The sequence below is a fragment of the Denticeps clupeoides genome, chromosome 14, assembly GCF_900700375.1.
Source record: "Denticeps clupeoides chromosome 14, fDenClu1.1, whole genome shotgun sequence".
Taxonomy (NCBI): domain Eukaryota; kingdom Metazoa; phylum Chordata; class Actinopteri; order Clupeiformes; family Denticipitidae; genus Denticeps; species Denticeps clupeoides.
In genome coordinates, this window is record NC_041720.1 from 15,981,853 (window position 1) to 15,996,852 (window position 15,000).

Below are 15,000 nucleotides of genomic sequence, written 5' to 3' on the forward strand. Positions count from 1 at the left end.
CAAAGATATATTTTCTATTCAGTATCTGAATCGAGGTTGGCAACACTTTCAGACACTCACTGACGACTCAGTTAAAAAGACTGAAGCAAGAGGATGGAGGTGTGAATGTCTAATATACTTCTGAACAAATGAAGTGGGGATTGGTTGGCAGGGTTGTTGTGTTGACATGACTGGGACAATTTGATACATATGACAATATTGGGGTTAGGATTCATATATAAACATATGGATAAATATATACGTTTGACCAATATTGTGTTTTAAAATCAAATCGTATAAACACTATAAACTCAATATTGTGTTTTTGAAAAATTCCTCAACGTACATGTCGAAAATTAATACAAATTTGATACAATGTTTGCATTCTGCACTTCAGCTCCTCTCAGAATAGTTCATTCACGTATCTGTAGTCCTGCTGACGTTCCAGTGCAGTGAAGATCAAGGCCAGCTGGCAGTACCTCAGTGAAGAGCAGCTCTAGCGTAGAAATGGGTGTGAATGGAGTTTGTTGAAAAAAAGATAGAGAGAGCATAAGAAGTGTTAAGAAGTGTGTGTGTGTGAGACTGAGAGAGATAGAGAGAGAGATGTGTCTGTCTTGGTTTGATAAGTGATGTCTGGGAGTAACTGATGTGACACATGTCCATTAATGTAAGGTATAATTGTCATGGATCCTTGTTTGTTTCGTGTTAGTCGTGGTTGTTATATATGAATATTTGAATATTTGCCTATACCGCACTGGGTATTGTATATTTGCATAGACTGTGCAAAAAATTTGAGGCAGGTAAACTAAGAATGCTTTTTTATATATATAACAATTTACAAAATACTGAGTGAGCAAACAATATGAAACTCTAAATATTTTTGGTTACTTCCCTTTGCCTTCAAACCATGCCATCATGCCTAGGATCATATTCAGGTCTATGATCAATCAGTTATACTGAACACAGTTAATTACTGAAACAGATACAGCTGGGTAGGAGACTTAAAACTAGTGGATAACACACTCGCCTATGAACTAGAAGACCCAGGTTCAAATCCCACTTGCTACCATTGTGTCCCTGAGCAAGGCACTTAACCCTAAGTTGCTCCAGGGGGGGACTGTCCCTGTAACTACTAAGTCGCTCTGGATAAGGGCGTCTGATAAATGGCGTAAATGTAAATGTAAAACCTAAATACCGAGGTTGTGGAAAAGAGTTTCAGGACACATGTCATACACTACAGCAACAAGACAACAAGTAGCTACACTGCATCACCAAGCTCTTTCCCAGAAAAAGATTTCAAAGCAGACTGGGGATTCAAAATGTATCATTTTGAAGAAGCACAAGGAGAAAGGCGGTGTTGAGGAACCTTAGTGCAGCAAATGAGAAACATATCAAGCAGTGCCATCAGTACACTCATCTACTGTCATGAGAAGTCTGGCCATAAATGGTCTTCATGGAAGAGTTGAAGTCAAAAAGTTAGACCTCTGACATGGAAACAAGGCCAAGCAACTCAACTATGATAAAAAAATTATTATTTTTTTTTTTACCAAAGGCCTAAAGAGTAGAACAATGATGAGTGTCTGCAGGCAATGGTGAAGCTTGGGGCTGCATTTCTGTGAATGTAGTTGAAGATTTGGTCAGCTTTAACTGGTGTCTTCCATGTTGAGAGTAGATACTTATCCATAATGAAAAACCATCAGGTTGGTGTATGATTGGCTTCAAATTTAGTCTGCAACTGGACCATGACCCCAAACATGTGGATTTCTTTTTGGTTCATTTGTGCATTTTGTTAATAGATGAAAATAATCTATTAAAATAATGTTTGTTTATGAATTTTCCCTCACTTGCCTAAAACATTTGCACAGTACTGTGTGTCAGGCAGACACAGTGAAAGAATGAAAGAGACAGCTTGTGGGTTTGTAGATACACACCAATCAGTCATAACAATTTGCACCTCTGGCAGGTCAGTTGAATGACGTTGATTATCTCATGTTAGTGGCGCCTGGCAGTGGGTGGGATATTTTAGACAGTAAGTGAACAATTTGCTGTGTTAGAAGCAGAAAAATAGGCATATGTCTGGATTTAAGTGGCTCAGACATGGACCAGACTGTGAAGGCCAGACAGCTTTGGGAACTGATTCAACCATGGAGGCCATTTCGAGACAGAATCCGACAAACTGTTCTGGTTGACACAGGGACCTGAGGTGACCAGGTCTTGTGGAGCTCTGCTGCAGTGGAAAATTGGAAAACAAACGGTCCTCTCGAGCAGTTGTCTTGCGGGGTCTGCCTGACCTGGACTTGTCAAAAACGTCTCCAGTCTCTTCAAATCTTTTTTAAATCCTCTGTACTTGACGCTGAGACACATTGAAGGTGTCTGCCACATCAGCAGTGGATCTGGTCTTCAGCCTCTTGATAATCAACACTTTAGTCTCAGGGTGAATGTTAGGCATGTTTGCAGAGGTCTAGTTGCAGTTGATGTGAAGGTCTAGTGTACTGGGGTTCTTTTTATACACACCTGAGACCTCATTGATCCATTATTAGTCACAGGTGAACTTCATATGATAAGGCGACAACACTTACGTCTTTGCAAAAATGGACTCAATGGGCTTTACTAAGCTGTGAATATGAGAATACTTTTTGACAGGTTTGTTTTGCACTGAAACATTATTACAAAAGCTGTAAAATGAGACATTTCTTGTAAAAAAAAATCTTGATTAGAAATATATTTCAGCGGCACTTGAGGTCAATTTGTACACAAGCGACAAGACTTTTGTCAGGGACTGTAGATGGCCGGGACTGTAGATGGCCGGGCAAAACTTTGTACCAAGATATAGTGTAGAAAGAAAGGCTGGTGGAAGGCAGTGTTCTGCTGGGAAGAACCCTTCTTGGAACCCGTGTTTCCTCTTTCAGCAGGATACTGTGCCCAGCCTCACATCAAAAATGGTTGGAGAATGGATGGAAGACTTGGACTCAATTCTCCAGACCTCTGTCCAGCATCTGTGGGATGTGCTGGACGGGCATGTCTGATTCACAACTACAGGATCTGCTACTGTTGTCTTGGTATCAGTTACCACTGCATGCCTACAGAGGTCTGGAGGAGTCCATAACACAATAGGTCAGGGCTGTTCTAGTGGCATCTTCTAGTTGTACTATTAATACATACTTATATTATGAGTATATCCCTCTGTGCAGGATAGCTGAGAAGTAATGGTTGCAGGGAAGATGACATGAAGTGGATGACAATTGGAGGCTGAATCCATGTATTAAATTATAATTTTAAATAGAGTTTTAACAATGTAAATAATAAAATATTGTCAACCTCTAAAAATTGCCAATAAAGCTCTCCTCTCTTTTCAATTCTCTTTTCTAATCTTCATCTGATCTCTATTCTCTCCTAGTCTAACACCTTGGGCCAGCCTTTATGATCCAGGACCAAACCATTTATGAGACAGACAATAAATTAATCTTTACACAAACATTTAAACAAACATAAAACATTTAGTATACATTTTAAAACATTTGAATTTCACAATCATTAATTTATAAATCATTTTACATCTTTACCTATAACCCCCTCTGCCTTGGTACATTCTTAGCTCCGCCCTCGGCACCCGGGAAACTTTTAAAACTCCCCACCGTCCTTCACTATAACTAAACAACGTCAAATTGTTTTTAGCCGGACAGTCTAATTACAGAACTAAAATATTGGTGATCATAATTAGGAAACACTGCAGCCTGGTTAAGGCGTCAGTAACAATAGTTATCCATGATGAAGTGTCATGAAAAGGCCACAAAGCCTGGCGAAATGCTGAATGAAGATAAAAAAAACAAAACAGGAAACGTGGTTGTTGCATAGAAAAAGACAGGAAGTTCTGCAGCACTCTTGAAGGAGAAGGCTACACAAAGGACTCTGTTATAATAATGGTAAGTTGAACATTATTCCGTTTTTTTGTTCTCAGCCTTTGTTTTGTCTCAAGTTATTATTCTAATAGTCCATTGGGGGTCTTTGGTTGTGTTAATCTATAATTGCGACCACCTGTCTGAGTGGATGCACCGATCATTCACAAAAAACGAAGATACTGTTATCTTGATGTTAAGGAAGTCAGCGTAATCTGCATGGCCGAGTCTGTTTTAGCACTGGCAGTATTTTTGGTGTTGTCATGCAAGTGTAGAACTTGAGGAACCAAAATGAGATTTGACATTTTGCTCAGAATTGGTCCAAAAAATCATGAAACTACACATCACAGAAACCACAGATTAACCAACATCTCATTCAAATTACTGCTTTTAGTGTTATATTTGATTTGAGTTTTGAACCTTTTTTTTTACCTCTTCTTTCGGTTCACTTCCAAGTGAACCTAAATGTGTTGCATGAAATAACCCGCGAGAAAATTCTCTCTTTTGATTGGTCAAAATTATCGCCAGCGGAACAACGAGAGTAAATACAGGAAGTGAAGCAGATCTGCTATTGTGATCTGAGTTTGTGCCCAATTGGAGGGACATGATGGAAATTTTATATTATATTACACACAAATATATATATGTGTGTGTGTGTGTGTGTGTGTAGCAATATGAAAACAATATGCTGATGCACTGGAGTCACCGAAGGCGAATAACAAGACAACACAGGAGGTGGTGTGCATTAATCATACGGAACTGTGAAAAGGACATCAAAATTTACCCATAATTCATTGTTTTCAAATCATGTATAGCGTTTGATCCGGTTTTGGTTTGGTACACGGTCTCACCAGGCGGACCACACCAGAGTTCGCGATTTTATTCGAATGAAGACCAAATGTGGAGTCTCCAATACTAGCTTGATTATAAAAGAAAAAACATTCTTTTGAAACACCAACAAGTTGTCCATAATTCAAAAAGAGTGTGTGTGTGTATATATATGTACACACACACACACACTGACAAGAGAGAGAAAGTGTGTCCAGGATATTGGAAAGACATTTTTGTGTGATTGTGTCAGCCTTTCATGAATTAAGCATTATTATGTAATTGATGCATGTAATTGTAATTGGTGCACGTGTTCAAACTGTGTGACATGCAAATGTGTGAGTGCAAGATTCAGAAGAAATGGAGTAACCCTTCCCCCACATTTTACTCACAGTAGTCTTACAAACCCCAGTCTCTGGACAGTGTCAGGGTAATACGCCTAGAGTCTAATTACCTGGAGAACAGTGGATGAAGTGGTGTGTGTGTGTGTGTGTGTGTGTGTGTGTGTGTGTTGTGTGTGTGTGTGTGTGGTGTGTGTGTGTGTGTGTGTGTGGCTTTGGGGGTGGGTGTAAGAGTCTGTCGCTAGTGTGACCTGAGGCTCCGTCCTCCATTTTAAACCTTGGTCAGATAGTGTACTGTCGGCTTCTAGGACAGTCCCTGTATCGAAATGACAGCAGTTCCTCTCGCTTCTCTCTTTCATACCTTCTTGTTCAAGTGTTTTTCTTCTTTTCGTTTTCCAGCATTGAACACTTTTTTGGTTCTTTTTATTTAAAAAAGAAAAAGCAAGCACAAGCTTGTGTGTGCACAAAAATTAACAAAGCAAGTGGAAAATAGCACAATACAATTTAGCAGAGGATCAAGGATGAACAAATATGTGCATAGATATTAGTATATAGTGACAGTTTCAAATGTTTTATTATGTCAAGAATGTCTCCTGCTCATATTGGAATGTAAAGTCAAACAATAAATATATTTTTAGCTTAAAATCTGTGTTATTATGCCGATGGGGATTCATTTTTGGAACTGGGCTTCATGAATCAGTCAGAAGGTGTGGAGTAGTTTAAAGTTGTTCTCTAGTCTCTGGTTTGTTGTGGTTGTCACCTCTTATTGACTTTCGGATAAGTGCTAATTTGTGCTGGTCCTGGTTTGTGTGAGAGCTTCAGTTTGATATCATTTATCGCAGTCGTTGTAGTGTCGTGGCTGTGAAACAGAAACTTTAACTGATTCAAGGTCTGCAGCTAAACAAAACCAGGATTTTCCTGGCCCCAAAATAGAAGATAACGGTGATGGGCAGAGTTGTGCAAGATCTGTCTTCAAAGTCTTATTATTAATTAAAGTGAAGTGATTGTCACTTGTGATACACAGCAGCACAGCACACGGTGCACACAGTGACATTTGTCCTCTGCATTTAACCCATCACCCTGAGTGAGCAGTGGGCAGTCATGACAGGCGCCCAGGGAGCAGTGTGTGGGGACGGTGTTTTGCTCAGTGGCACCTCAGTGGCACCTTGGCGGATCGGGATTCGGGATTCTGATTACGGGGCCGCTTCCTTAACCGCTAGGCCACCACTGCCCCAGTCTTCACTGTCACACCATCTTAAAATTTGGTATTTTGACTGGCATGATGTAGCCTAAAACACGTCTCAGCTGCACATGTTACCCAGACATGAACAATTTCTGCATGCAAGCCTTTAAAGGTTTAAAAATGATCCTCTGATGCAATCCAGTTGGATGCGCTGTGCAACACAGTGTTGCTCAGTGTTGCTTCGCTGATGGTACTGCAGTAATGTGGTGTTCATGCACAAGTCACACTGTGCATGCAGTTTGCCTGAAAGGTTGTGTAGGGGTGGGTTGCTGTTTGGATGCTTCCTCTTGGTTTAGTTTTTTTTTACACTTTAAATGAATTACAAATGAAACATTATGAGGGATCTTGAGGGTAAAGAGAAAGAGTTTGAGGCAAATTTGAATTCTATCGGCTCATCTGACATTTGGCTTGATCAGGTGGGCTACAAATAAAAGTGAAGCTGCAGAACAGTGGATCCTCTGAAGCGCCGACGCAATGCATGACTGTACAGAAATATTTTTAGCACCGCCCCATCCCCGCCTCTGTTTCAGCATATTTTTAGAAGGCATGGTTTCTCACAGTAAGACGTTTGGAAACCCAGTGGGCTGAGTTGATGATTTTAAAGGTTTAGGTCAGATTTGGATGTCACTGAGGAAAATAAAAACTGCAAAAGGAGTAAGAGCAGTCATTTCCCACACAGCCACACAAATGGAAAAGGTAGCGATAGAGAATTTTGCTGAGCATGGTGGTAGGATATGTTAGAACTTAACCTGATAAAAAATGAATATATTAAAGTTGCCGTACATCTGTTGCGCGTGAAGGTGAATTGGCTTGAAACAAGGCACAGTAATAGAATTGTTTCTGTAACTGTTATTATGTAGAAATAAGATGCCGTGGGCTGCTTTTGGGGAATATTAATCGTCTGTGTTCGGCCCAGGTTGGGTTTAGACAGAAAAAAACAAACCACACTTTAGGTTGGGCTTGGTTACTGCTATCTAGGATTTGACTTCATTTCTATACAACCACAGTAAGTGGTTGCTTAGCAGGGAACGACGCAGACTCGTAATCGGAAGGTTGTGGGTTCAACTGAGCTCAATGCTCAGCATTAAAAGCATAGGACTGTGTGCTGTGCTGCAGTGTTTCACAATGACAATCAATGTTTTTTACTCTCAACAGTCCAGATCTTATTTATTATCATAATAAAGTGGTTGGTTGTAGTTTCAGAACCAGCATGACTTATTTTTTTTTTCTTCAGTTTTTTATATCAGTCTTATTGGTCCCCTATTACTGTATCCAAAGTCTCTTTCTGAAATTCAGCCATGGTGCAATGCTTTCGACGTTTGGAAGCCGTGATGGTCGGTGGAGATAATGTTTTTGGGGAGGGGTTGGAAATTCTCTGGGCTGATGACACATGAGAAACGGGAGGTAACCTTTTCCCTTATGACGTCATAAGGGGACAAATTCCAGATCCAACTGTCTGAGCTGCTGCTCTCTGAACGGCGAAGCAGAATGACTAAAGCAATCTTTACACCTATCGCCATTTCTAGCCAGTGCAGGACCATAGACAGGCTGGAGAAACCTTTAAATGTTCTTCTTTAGCTTTCCAATGCCTCACAAGATATTCTGTCAACATATGAATGAGTGACAAGTCATGAAGAGTTTGGGCGAGTTTGTGAGTACTTGATGTGTTTTGGGCAATACAATGTAATGTCAAGCCATGTTTAAAAAAAACAAGTAATTAATAACATTTTGGCCATAGCAGATAATAGTCATTATTTGGGACGTATTATGTATCCAGCATCAGTATATCAAGATGTACTTACAGTTTTCTATAAGTTCATTTACACAGATATCATAAACATCAGGCAACAGATCTTTATCTTTTGAATATTGCAGAAATTGCTGCAGTGTAGTATTATCGTTATTGTGTGTCACTTTGTGATCAACCCCCCTATTGCATATAGTTCATCAAACTACGCACGTCAGGTCTGAATTGAACACATGCAAAGTAACAATCTTTTTCTGTCCCAGGTGAATAGCTGTGATTCGGTGAAAGAGGGCATGGCTGGGGTTAAGGAGGTGGAGTGTAATGGCGAGGTGGAGAAAGGGGTTTCCCAGGGGAACCTGCAGGAGAACCACACCCCCAATACAAGCCCATCCATGCAGAATGGTTCTCCTAGTCCCCCAGAGCAGGAGGAATCTGCCCCCCGCAGGAAACGGGGTCGACGGAAACTTGAACATCCAGAAAAACGTATGTTTTATGCTTCAATGCAATATGTATGTTCAGTTTCCGGTGTCGCCATTCTGGTCACAACATCGTATTAGCATATTTTATAATGAACAAATGGGCATGCAATCAAGATCACTATTCTCACATCTGACACACATATTTTCAGAAGAACATGCATGATGCTTCAGGAATGTTGACTGGGGCCAATTGTCCCCTTAAACCAATGCATTCTATAATAACACGATGGAAACCAGTGTGTCACTAACTATAAAACCGACCACCACAATGTCACTTAATACTATGCTTTCCCTAACTCTTAACTCTAGAGTTTGTCCAATGGGGGCTGTACCTGTAACTAATTATTGTAATTTTCTCTGCATAAGAGTGCCAGCTAATTGAAATGTATTGAAATGTCATTTAATATAACATATGCATGTTATGGTTTAGCCTAATATCTATTCTCTTTGCAAAGGCTCTCACAATGTTTGATTCTAACCCTCAACAACTCGGGTTTTAAGGACACTTCCGTCAAAATTCTGCATGTACTAATAGAATATTTACAAAGAAAAGTATGTCTTTAACTTCCCTAAAGGCATAGCATCTCTCTCTGCTCTTAACTAGGTCTGTGGGAGATGTACTGTGACATTCCAGTTCATTGATTTTAAACCATGAAAGTAACAATCTTGGTTAGTGTGTACGGTCAAGTAAACACCTGAGAGATCTGTTTTCATGTTCTAACATGATTTGTTCACTAAAGAACATGTGATGCAGTTTGGTGTGGAAATAGTTCACCCAGCTGTGGCAGCTCCCACAGTAGGAAATCAGGTAGAACAAGTCAGTTGTCGTGTCACTGAATCTTATTTCACAATCCAGAGTTGTGATGTCCTGGTTCTAATGACCAGAAAAGTTTGTAATGCTAAAAAAGGAAATTTGTCATATGATTGTCACAAACTAGATATAGGTCAAAAATGAAAACAAAAAAGTGAATAGAGGGAGAAGTTGGCAAAGAATGGTGGACACTCTGGATAAGGGCATCTGGATTAGGTTGATTGATGGACGAACTGTTCACTTTTTTCAGATACGGAGGTGGAGAGAGCAGCTGTGACTCAGTACAGACGGAGGTGAGGACCCCACTTAGATGCCCTTTTACATGCGCTAAAGTAAAGCAATTCATCCCTAGGAGCTAGTGCTTAATGTGTAATGCAATGTGAAAAAAGGACACCATGTTTTTATAACTGTTCAATTTGACTATTCTATTCTGCCTTCTAAGATGCTGATCTGAGAAGATAGATGTCTGCACTTAAGATTTAGCTGGTTTGGTTAAAGTTAAACATTGGGTGATCTAGTTATCTGGACTTTCAGCGAGTGGCTGTAAAATATTAAACCCTACATTGATACTAGATGATTCGACCTTGTCTGAGGTCATGATGTGTACACAGTTGAGAGGACCTGGGATGGCCAGGTTAATAGAAGACGGGGCATTTCATTACCAGTGGAGCACCGAACCTTAATGAAATATGTGGTTACAGTTTATTCTGGTAACCCAGTCAAATATCAACTTTGCCAGTCAAATAACGGCAGCCATTCTGATTCCCACGCATACATGCTGCACTACAAACAGATGCACTGCCGGCCCTAAATAACATCCCCATTCACCATCGACCTATCACCAACCTTCCAGATAGATTTACTACATGCAAAAACAGGGACCCTGCTCACCGGGACAGAGCTTTTAACTGCCACCACTGATGAAGTGCATGTCAGAATGCATCAGTGTGCTTTGTATGAATACACGCATCCCACCTTAGCAGTGGTTTAAGTGAACCGATCACAGCGCAATCACACTTGAGACTGGCCAAGATCGATTTTAAAATCAACATGGTTTTTAAAGGTGTTTAACATGTAAAAAATCCATTATGTATTCTGCGGCTTTGTGATTAACACAAATCAGAATCAGAAAACTTTATTAACCCCGAGGGAAATTGCTTAAATAACATGAGACCATGATTGTGCTTCGTTTGCTTAATTCTGACATTTATAAATAATTGGGGAACTTTCTGGGGAAATAGCGGAAACCCTGAACATCACCATCTGGGTTTCTATAGTTTATTAACCTTTTTCTTTTTTTAATAAACACTGTTTAATAGCTCATTTTACACACACCACTGACACTTCCTTTTGAGGTTTTAATAGAACTTCCCCCCACTCTGCAGTGGTTTTCCTGCTGAGTGGGCATCGCTGTGTCGGTCAACGGTTAACTTTCTAACATTCCTTTGTACGTGCACATGTAGGAATGCATGCATGAGCGTGCTAGTATTATGTGGCTTTTTTCACCCCTATAAACCTCACCTGGGCTACGCGTCTTCAGCATGAATTCAGCTCATATTTTATTCCCCACAAGGACACAAAAAACTAATGTGTGTGCTTTTGCGTGTAGGATGGAGGTCGTGCGCGCGGTGGCCTGAGGAGGAGACCAGTCCCAAGAGTGACGTTTCAGGCGGGGAGCCTTTCTATATCAGTAAACGAGAGAGGGAGGAACTCGCCAAGTGGAAAATGGAGGTGAGAAGAAATGGAACGAGAAACTCAGTGTATGAGAGAGGGGGAGAGTAATACAGCTCCCAATCCTTAAAAAAAAACAAAAAAAAAACTTGGCTACAGTGGCTGTATATGTGCTGTATATGTAAGTTTTCTGGAAATATGTACGTAAGGTTCATTTTGGGTGTGTGTGTGAGTGCAGCAGGTTTCCAGTTGCAATGAGGAAAATGGAAAATATCTCCAGTGGAAACTGGGTTGGCAGATTGTGGCCACTTTTTACCTTTAGCATCTCTCAAAAAATGATTGACAGCTTACATTGTGTGTGTGTGTGTGTGTGTGTGTGTGTGTGTGTGTGTGTTTACTGCCACAGTGGCCCAGACCCTGAGGCCCTGCTTCCTGTAGATGTATGTATGTAGATGTGTGAGTGAGTGTGTGTGTGTGTGTGTGTGTGAGACAGAGAATGTGTGTGTGTGTGTGCAAGTGTGAACTGGTTTTCTGTTTCAATACCTGTGTCTTTTAAAAGCTTATTTAGAGCAGAGATCTTTGAGCCGATAGAGAGAGAGCGAGACAAAAGAGAGTAAAGAAGAAGGCCGCCAACATGCCTTCTCCCTGGTCTCTGCTTTTTTCCCCCTTTCACATCTATATGTGAATGAGAAACAGCTGGTCTCGGCTCTGTCCAGGCTGACTTGATTTCAATGAAGACATCACAGAGATAGAGAGGAGGACGAGTAAAGCTGAGGGAGCTGGAAATGGTGAACAATCAAAGCAGGAGTCAGAACGCTGAAAAGTGTGCCAGCAAATGGAGTAAAGTGTGTGAAAGTGAGATAAGGTGATATTGAGACACACAGATAGAAAGATAGGGAGGTGCCACTTGATGCCACGTTAACCAAAATAGCTTCAATCTGAACTAGGAACGGGGAAGATATCCATATGAAAAACATTATCTATAAAAAACGTTATTTTGCACCCCATCAATACTAATTAATTTTTTTCTGATAATGGTCAGAAACAGAATCAGCAGCATTTTCACCTGTACTGAAGCAGCTCTCTAAAATCACCAGCACCATGGCACGTAGTTCAAGTTATTATTGGTACTATTTTACTATTAATGGGAACATAATAACAGACACAAAGATTATTTCATTGTTTTAGTAATATTCCACTTTTAAAGGTCCCCTGACATAATTTTTTTTGCTTTTATATCGGTCTCAGTCGTCCCATAATATTATATCTGAGCCTTGGTGCAGAATTACAGCCACTTTGATCCAGTCCCACAATGACATTTCCCAGGTGTTTCTGTGTCTGTAGCTTTAAATGCTAATGAGGAGGAGAGAGGCGGGACGAGGAGGTGAGCAGCCTATAGAAGTGAGCGGGCATTCGTGGAAATGACATCTCAAACACCATTCACCAACCACAAGACAGGAAGTCGTGTTGGTGTTTTTTCAGAAATAGATCCCCTTATGACAACATATCGGGCTAAATCCTAGAAGCACCATTCATACCTTTCACTGCTGGCTAGGGGAACTTGTATTAACTCGTATGTTAATTAATCTGGCAAAATAAAATTTTCATAATAGGGGACATTTAAATGTAAACAAGTATGGTGACAGTGGCATCTTACTTAAACTTTCATTGCAAATAATGGAACAGTTACAGGTTTTATTTGCAGCCATCTTGGACAAATGAGCCACTGTTAATATGAATTAATATCACAGTTCAACAAAAAGTTCGAACAAGTGCTAAAAAAAGAATGAAGTGATTGTCATTGTGAAACACTGCACCACAGCACACAGAGACACAACAAAATGTGTCCTCTGCTTTTAACCATCACCCTCGGTAAGCAGTGGGCAGCCATGACAGGCGCCCGGGGAGCAGTGTGTGGGGACGGTACCTTGCTCAGTGGCACCTCAGCGGCACCTTGACAGTTCGGGACACGGCGCAACATTCCAAGCGTGGGTCTCTGTAAGGTCAAAGATGACTCAGGATTTATATAAATAGATGGACGAAACAAAAAACAGTCAATGGGCTGCTCCCTTTTTAAACGGTTCAATAAACAGTTTACTGGCAATTAAAGTGTTTCTCTTTTTTAAGGCACGGTGACCAGAACCTTTTTTCTCTTGGAAGCTTTTATGTAAATCCTGAGAACACCTCTGACACCTTACATTAACAATCAAAAACAGTGCCCATAGCCTTATTTTAGTAGCAAAGACAGTTTGATACTAGCATATGAAAACTTGCCATTGTTCTTAGTACATTGCTGTTATTTTCTAGTATAGCACCTTTGTTAGAAGCATCATTAGTTGGACAAAAACATCCAATTTCAAGTGTTTCATGGCTTGGGTTTCTATATGCTTTCTTAAAACTGTGCCCTAATTATTTATGCAGTAGGCTGTAAAGGCCAAAAAGTCAGTCGCCTCCATGTTTTAGCATTTCACGCTAACACCTTTCACAGTCATAATTTACAGACTCTTTAAAATAGCTTATAAGAGAGGGCTTGATAGCCATTTTATAGCAGTTAAAAAATGCACTGCAGTTAAAAAAAGGCACTGTTGCAGGTGTTAGTTGTACAGATGTTAGATACTGCAAGTAAAGGGTTACTAGAACGGTGCTAGCTTGCTAACTCACCTCAGCTACTTCGCAACAATTTCCTCTACATTTATTCTGTGGCATTGTCGTATTATGTAAAGAAAACCCAAATACCTCAGAAGAACGGTACAGGTTCAGAATTAGGGTGAAATAAGAAATTTGAGACTGCTAAACTTAATCTGCCCTCATTTGTTCAGATGAGATTCCTGAAGTATGTGGAGAATCTAAAGAGAGACGACCAGGAAGGAGGACAGCACAGACATGAGTGTCAGGTGATGTAGAGCAGGATTTTGCCAGTAAAAAGCATTTCTTAACACAATTGTTCATGACTGTAGTATATATTGTACATGCATGTTTTAATACCTAGCCCACCACAGTGTTATGTCTTTTTTTATGTTGGGGCAGCGTTTACACGTTTATTGTGTTTTGTAAAATTCTATTTATTTTTGCTTTTTGGACAAAGGACAAAAGGACAAAACTATTCAGATTAAAAGGTGTAATTCTTTTGTAGCACAAAAGTTCTAAAACACAAAATTCCCAAACATCTTTAAATAAGATTCAAGAAATAACTAAATGTTTTTTGTACTTTATGCATTACACTAATGAACAGATAATAAAAACAGGGCCCTATACTATGGAGTGCAACAAGTGTCAAAATTAATAAATACGTACATAGATAATTAAGTAATGAAATATGTCATAAATGATTTTAATTGGGGAAATAAAACATCATTTACTTTGATTAATTCATGATTTGTCCAAATTTTGCCAATAATACTGTTTCTTCTAATAATATTTTGTGCAGTTTTTAGAATTCAGATTTTTTCGAATTTTAGACTTTTTTTTAATTTTGGCTCACATAGCACTCCATACTATATGAAACCCATGTACAAATATGAAATGAAATGGAGTTTAATAATAAAACGAAAATCCAGTTACTGTCATGTTGATTTGTTACACATGAATAAAGAGGGAAACTTTGATTTCTAATGATAGGATATAGGAACAGTAATTGGTAAACCGTGTGTGCTAAGCTAAAGGGCCTCTCCTGTGACATTTCGCACTCAAGAGAAATGCAACTGTTTTGATCCAATTTGCTAATATTTGCACAACCGGCAGCCTGTCCCTACAACACCTGTTTAATGTCAAATTCTGATTTACTGGTGGCTTCCACTGACAGCTGTTTACAGCTCGACTAACACTTACACACACGGCCCTGCTCACTCAAACACAGTACAGACATAAACGCTCGTCGTATTAATGTTGAATGAGCATTCGGATGTTTGGCATCTCCATATTAGCGCACTCCAAACAGCCATTTAAATTTAATGGTTGCAGGAAGCTGCGCTAAAATCGGCGATGTTGCGTCAGTCAGACCCAAAA

General features: G+C 39.9%; 1 protein-coding gene across 3 annotated transcripts in view; it reads left to right on the top strand.

Moving 5' to 3' along the window:
* Positions 1 to 15,000, top strand: part of LOC114763861 (DNA (cytosine-5)-methyltransferase 3A-like) — a 112,077-nt gene that overhangs the window by 56,786 nt on the left and 40,291 nt on the right. The window contains exons 1-2 of one of the 3 annotated variants that reach the window (XM_028953668.1): positions 11,002 to 11,055; positions 13,815 to 13,889. The exons of 1 other annotated variant lie outside the window; for it this stretch is intronic. In XM_028953668.1, the coding sequence (XP_028809501.1) occupies positions 11,050 to 11,055; positions 13,815 to 13,889 (81 nt within the window). In that variant the 5' untranslated portion in view covers positions 11,002 to 11,049. Of the gene's footprint in view, positions 1 to 10,988; positions 11,056 to 13,814; positions 13,890 to 15,000 lie in introns of those variants that run through there. One more of the 3 variants, XM_028953670.1, reaches the window with a different exon arrangement.